Source organism: Penaeus japonicus, unplaced genomic scaffold (assembly GCF_977035675.1).
Source record: "Penaeus japonicus unplaced genomic scaffold, GWHDUDI00000001_assembly GWHDUDI00000032, whole genome shotgun sequence".
NCBI classification, from domain to species: Eukaryota; Metazoa; Arthropoda; class Malacostraca; order Decapoda; family Penaeidae; genus Penaeus; species Penaeus japonicus.
Window position 1 is genome coordinate 16,304,224 of NW_028234434.1, and position 5,000 is coordinate 16,309,223.

At 46.3% G+C, this 5,000-nt stretch overlaps 1 protein-coding gene across 1 annotated transcript in view; it reads right to left on the bottom strand.

Annotated features, from left to right (window-relative positions):
• Nucleotides 1-2,211: 2,211 nt before the first annotated feature.
• LOC122258364 (uncharacterized) overlaps nt 2,212-5,000 on the bottom strand; it is a 13,236-nt gene continuing 10,447 nt past the window's right edge. The window contains exon 2 of the mRNA XM_043024244.2: nt 2,212-3,609. Coding sequence (XP_042880178.2) covers nt 2,720-3,609 — 890 coding nt within the window. The 3' untranslated portion in view covers nt 2,212-2,719. The remainder of the gene's footprint in view (nt 3,610-5,000) is intronic.

Sequence of the window (5,000 nt, forward strand, 5' to 3'; positions counted from 1 at the left end):
CACAGTCGGAGGGAAACGAGCATCGGGTTTACCGTGGCGGCCGCACGAGAGCGCCACCCGTATTTATGCTCGGAATTTGCATAAAAACTGATTTGGGATGGGCACTCTCCAGATATTTGTCGGAATCAGAGCAACTTATTGGGCTATTCTGCTCCTTCGCTACACACTTCACGTTCAGATTAAAGAGCTTGGGGAAAAAGGAATCGTTTATATATATTTTTTGGGGTGTGTGTGTGTGTTTTTATTTCCTTCGCTTCCCGATGGCTGGATGGCGGGCGCGCGCTGCCTTGGCTGTGCTGGTTTCGCTTTGTGGGAGTCTTTTGTTTCCTGTTCATTTTTTGTTTTCTTTTTAGATTTATATCTTTTCCTCTTATTTTTTTTTTTGACTTTCGGGCCAGACGCTTCGCGCCTTCTTTCTTTCTTTCTTCCTTTTTCCTTTTCTTTCCTCTTTCCCTTTTTTCTTTTTTTTTTCTTTTTGAAAGGGGGAGAAGGGTGTTGATAGTGGTGGTGGAGGCGAAGGAGCGTAGGAAGTTGGATTATATAAATATATTTCCGTGTGAGGTGGAGAAGGAGTGTCGAGAGAGAGAGAGAGAGAGAGAGAGAGAGAGAGAGAGAGAGAGAGAGAGAGAGAGAGAGAGAGAGAGAGAGAGAGAGAGAGAGAGAGAGAGAGAGAGAGAGAGAGAGAGAGAGAGAGTGAGTGAGTGAGAGAGAGAGCCCGCGCACTGTGTAGATAGAAGCCCATTAAAAGCTATTCAAAATGGAGATGGGGGAAGGCTGTAAACGTGTATTTTGAGAGAGTATTCGCCACTCGCAAACAATGGCCACTTTTCAAACAACCGAGGAAAAGTATTAGCCTCTCTTTGTCTCGCGCCTGTAGATGAGAGCATTTGTTTCCTGATGGACAGACTCCCTCACGTGGAACCCGTTCAATGGTTTATAAGAAACACATGGTAAGGAGGATTGAATTTTCTTTTTTCTCTCTCCCTTTTTTTTAAACTTTCTGTCTTTTATAATTCTCTTATTGTGCGCCGTCCGTATATCTTAACCAAGTGATTGTCATATTCTTTTTCAATTCCATTTTCTTTTCCCTTTGAAAAAAGAAAAAGAAAAAAAAAAGATAATCATTCTTTCCCGCGCGTTCTGATTCAATAATCAATCCCCTTATAGTTTCGTGTGTGTTTGAATTACGTATTCGAGAACTTTAATTGCCAACTTTATATCAGGATCTGTTAATTCAAAGTTTTTCATCTTATCTATCCGTTACTCCAAACATTGGAAAATCAAATTCCATTCAGAGAGGCCAAAGTTTTAATAACTCTGAGCTTTGGATTGTATCAAACGCTTCGATCTGTATTCCGACGCCTTGGCCACGCAGGATAGCCAAATCTCATCTGGAAAAATGACTTCCCATATTCTATAAAAGCATCTTTGGATTTCCTTCGGGAAGGTTTTATAAATAACATAAAAGATGGTATCTTTCCCATGCCGGGACTGTTGGAGCGATGACGGCGAAAATCGCTCGTGAATCGAAGCCCAAGTCGGGGTCAGGCCATAAGAATCGGACGGCTTCCTGTCAGCCAGTGTCTCTATCCGGTGATGAATCGCCGACCAATGACGGATGAGGACACACCCCCTGACACAGCCAATCACACATTGACATTGCCACACACTCTGCTACCTTAACGCTGTCGTCTCTATTCTGATACCTAATCCCTTTGCTTATTCGGAGATGCAACCCATTTCAATTTCCATTTTGAGGGCGAGGAAAGCAATAGGTACGATTCGTACGAAACATTCTCAATTTGTGCGCTGCATTGTCGGTCAGATTAGAATTCATGGTCGGTCCGATGTGGTGGATCTCGAACGGGCAAACATTTTGATGATGACCGATACAATTTGGAAAATGCGTGTGAATAACCCAAGCATTACGTACATTATGCGCCGTTCACAGTATAAACCTTTGAATACAACTGCCTGTCGTCTGTCGCCCGGTACAGCGTCACCGGCTTCAGGGATAACTGATGTATTTACCGGACAAGCGCCCATGTGTCCGATCTGGGTGTGTGAGGCGCCAGGCTTTGGTTGGATCATGGCTTCTGTACCCTTACTGTTGACAGCTGTTGTTGGGGCTGTCAGACCCAAGGGGCATTAAGGGGTGGTGGTGGGGAGGAGTCATATTGAAGGAGAAAAAAAGAAAACATTTGGTTTTGACATTTAACTGTTATTTTACCCAGAGACAAGACCTTACATAGCTACATACTACAATTAATCACAAATATATAATTCGGATGTGTTGACTGGGAAGCATTATCAGTACATAATATAAAATAGATTACACTTTACAGAAGTCCCTGAGAAAGCAGGGAGTTGTTATCCTACGCACCAAGTTTATTTGTTACACAAGAGTTTCTGAAGTCCAGTGTTGTCGAGCAAGCGAGAAGTTTCCTAGTCCAGCGTAGTCTAGAGTTCCCGATTCGACTCCGACAGGTGACGGCGGACCCTTGACGAGGGCTCCGCGCGGGGCTGAGCGAGATCCGCTGAGAAGTAGCGGCCAGTCGACGACGAAGGACGCTGGGAGTCCAAGAGTCCAGCGCTAATGGACCGTGAAGAACCTGGAATCCAGTGATGACATCTGCTGGAAAGCTACAGTCCACCTTTGAAGGACGAGGAAGTCCTTGTAGTCCCGATCACAACAGGAACTGTCGCGTCCCGTGAGGCCTTAGAGCGAGACGAGCTTTTCGTCGGCCTCGTGGGGCGGCGAAGGGAAGCTCGCCAGGTTGTTCATGGCCGAGTTGGGCGTGTGGGCCTGTAGGCTCGGCACCACCCATCCGCCTGCGGTCTTCTTGGCCATGTCCTGCGTCATTTGCGGCTGGGGATGCAGCTGGGCCAACGAGCACGGCGGGTACTCGGGCACGGCTTGGGCCCCCATGTGCATGCCGTGGGGGAGGTCGCGCATGTGCGGGGGCGCCGCCACATGGGCCTGAGGCACCCCCAGGGGCAGCATGTCCTGCATGGAGGCTGTCGGGGGGAAGCTCGGGGGCCCCATGTAGTGCGGCAAGGACCCGTGGTGGCCGGACATGGCCGTGCTCATGACGGGGCCGTGGGGCTGCGTGGGGCCGGCGCCGCTGCAGCTGCTGGCGGCGACGAAGTGGTGGGCCTCGTGCTGGAGCTGCGCCTGGCGCTGGGCGGAAGGGCCGTGGGAGGACGGGTTCGGGAGGCTCGTGGGGCCGTGGCACGCGCTGGCGGAGTGGCACTGCGAGGGCGGAGATAGGGTCGTCACCTCGCCCGAAGGAGACATGGGCGGCATCGAGGTGGCGGGCGAAGAGCAAGGAGGACTCGGGCTCTTGTCGGTGCCGCCCTTGGCCTTCTGCTCCTTCTTGTACTTCATCCTTCGGTTCTGGAACCAAATCTTGATCTGGCGCTCCGACAGGTTGAGGAGGGCGGCCATCTCGATCCTCCGTGGGCGGCACAGGTACCGGTTGAAGTGGAACTCCTTCTCTAACTCCACGAGCTGGGCGGACGTGTAGGCCGTACGGGCGCGCTTAGCTGGCCCGCCGCCCTGGCCTCCGGAAGCGCCGTTTACGCTGACGCCGTCGCTGCCGTCGTACTCTGAGGAAGGGAAAAAAGGTCTTCGTTAGATTCGCATAGGAAGTCATTGGACATTTTTTTTTTTCATAGAGCACACATCAAGACAGTCACTACTAGTAATACAAATACTACAAATACAATTAATACAATCCTACTAATACAATAATCACCAGTGACTCAGTGCTTTGTCACGGGATCGATATATAAACGTAAATAACGCCACCGAATCCCTACCAGCTGACAACACAATCAATAACCAGAAAGAACAGATACACAAAGGGAATCCGAACGTAACCTGCTTGCTCGAAGTCAAATCGTCCAGAAACTGATATAATTTCCATTTTTCACGCAAGTAGACAATAATCGATCAGATAATACGAATCCCTCTTTCACACCGAGACACTGATATAGAGGTACAATAACTCTATTTTGTCGTTCGCTTAGAACAGAAACAGAAATAAAGAAAATAAGGAATAAGGAAATTGATTGTTAGAGATAAATACACAGATACATAGCTTTCGGTGTAAACAAAATCATTTCAGAAATATATATCTATAATCTCTTCTGACGGTTAGTATATAATATAATCTGTTCATTAGATATAGATGTATAAATAGATTATGATATAAACCCTCCCTGAAAAAAAAGAAAATGTATCTCTTCAGGCAAACATTACTCAGACTCCTACAACCCGCGGGCGTGGGTGTGGGCGGCAAGCGTAACAGGAGTGGGTTTTGTGGGCGTGTCGGAATAGTTAATTCTCAAGTGTTTGTCTTACAGGTTACCCTACATCCTTAACCTCCGTCCTATTTTAGATTGTTTCTAGTCCTCTTTTTCTTTGCCTTTGATTTTTTGTTTTTTGTTTTAGATGAATATCTGCGCGGATATTCGTATATTCATATTAAACTGTGACTCTAAATTTACTGAATATCAAGAGCTAAATATTTTATCTTCCCTTTCCATAAAAAAATATATACCAGAAATATCCAAACATGATAAAACAAAGCAAATGAATAAAGCAACAAAATAAAGAATCAACAAATAAATCCAACGATTCAACGAGACAAAGAAAATATCCCGTATTTACGCTCCCAAACTCCCTAGATGATTCAGGCCACCTTGTGAACCTAAAGCTTTGACTGTGACAAGTATAATCCGCTCAGCAGAATGAGCTTGTCATGCTGGTGGGGCTTGCACACGGGGTGTTTTTCTTCTTCTTCTTCTTCTACTTCTTCTACTTCTTCTTTCTTTTTTCTTCTTCTTCTTCTTCTTTCTTCTTCTTCTACTTCTACTTCTCCTCCTTCTTCTTTTTCTTCTTTCTTATTTCTTGTTCTTCTCCTTCTTCTTTTTCTTCTTTTTCTTCTTCTTCTTATCATTATTTGTTATTATTGCCATTCTCGTTTGATTTGTGG